At 40.8% G+C, this 1,508-nt stretch overlaps 1 protein-coding gene across 1 annotated transcript; it reads left to right on the forward strand.

Moving 5' to 3' along the window:
- The first annotated feature begins 510 nt into the window (after positions 1-510).
- On the forward strand, positions 511-837 carry LOC145099081 (uncharacterized). Its single transcript, XM_079036668.1, has one exon. The coding sequence runs from the start codon at positions 511-513 to the stop codon at positions 835-837; it is 327 nt and encodes a 108-aa protein (XP_078892794.1).
- Positions 838-1,508: the final 671 nt, after the last annotated feature.

Raw genomic sequence — 1,508 nt, forward strand, 5'->3', positions numbered from 1 at the left:
ACATAATGTCACAATCTTAATATTTTCTCATATCGGATGAAACTGGACTTAAATATGAATAATGGACGAGGGGGTATTTACATTACTTTTTTGCATAGAGGAATAATTGAAAGCGATGTCTCACTTTGTTTTCTGATCCACCCAATACCACTCAAGCCGGCCTTTGTGAAATTACTTGTTCTACTTGATCCAATTTGTTGAAATTAATTAGTTTATATTCCCCTTATCTCTTTATCCACTTTACGTATTTATATTTTCCTATGTATTAGGTAGATAGTTGTTTTCTTCGTTAGTTACAAGAGATCTGAATGTATTTATTCTGGAACTTTAATGAATTTTGATTGATCAGCTTTGATACCAAATTCTTCATGGTATCAGAGCAGGATACCCAGATAAATCATCAACCCTAAGTCTGGCGCCATGACCAAAGAAGTAACGTCAAATCCCAAGAATGAAACGATTGACAGTAGCTCACCGTAGTACATCCATGCCTCCGACTCGCCAAGGCAGATGCAGACCAACGATCCCCTCACCGACAACAATTACAGTGATTGGGTCCAAGAGATGGCTAACTTCCTGTTTGCAAAGAACAAGATGGGCTTTGTAGATGGAACCATTCTGAAGCCTGATGAAAAGGACGACACCTACATGCCATGGATGCGATGCGAGGCCATGATAAAGGGGTGGATGACGACATCCATGGAGAAAACCATCAAAGGCAGTGTCAAATATGCGAATACCTCAGTAGAAATCTGGGCTGATCTAAAGGAAGGTTTCAGTAAGGAAAGTGCTCCCCACGCGTATGAATTGAAACAAAATCTCACCATAACAAGATAAGGTAACAATTCTATTTTGGCCTAATATATGACACTTAGGGGTCTTTGGGATGAGATATCCTCAGTCCTACCCACACCCCGATGTACTTGTGGTCACTATACTTATGAACAGGGGTGGAGCTTCAACGTTTGATTCGGGGGGGGGGGGGGGGAATATAATATATATAAAAATTGGTAAGCAGAGGGGGGCCACTACTAAAGTTTTATATTTTTGAGCCTAAAATGAAACTATAAAGGTTGTTATAACCAAAAAATCAGGGGGGGGGGGGGGCACAACCCCCCTAGCCCTAATAATGCTCCGCCAATGCTTAACATTTATATCAGTTTCTTATGGGCCTCGACAATGATTTCTCAACCATTCGAACTCAATTCCTCTCAATGAAACCAAATCCCACACTCAGGGAGGCTTACAGGCTTACTTTTGAAGATAAGCAACAAGAATTCATTGCAGCCTCTAAAGAAAGCCATGTTGAACCTGCTGCATTCCAAACTCATTCACGGGAAAGGCACGATAATGTTAACAAGCGAAACAATATGGGAGATTCTAGACAGGAGCATTGCACCTTTTATGATCGAGATGGTCACAAGAAAGAAGGTTGTTTCAAGATTATTGGATATCCAGATTGGCGGCCTGGAAAAACGAAGAATGAGAAAGGAAAATCAAAGGTGCCA

Source organism: Lactuca serriola, chromosome 4 (assembly GCF_051521515.1).
Source record: "Lactuca serriola cultivar US96UC23 chromosome 4, Lser_US96UC23_V15, whole genome shotgun sequence".
In the NCBI taxonomy this organism is placed as follows: Eukaryota; Viridiplantae; Streptophyta; class Magnoliopsida; order Asterales; family Asteraceae; genus Lactuca; species Lactuca serriola.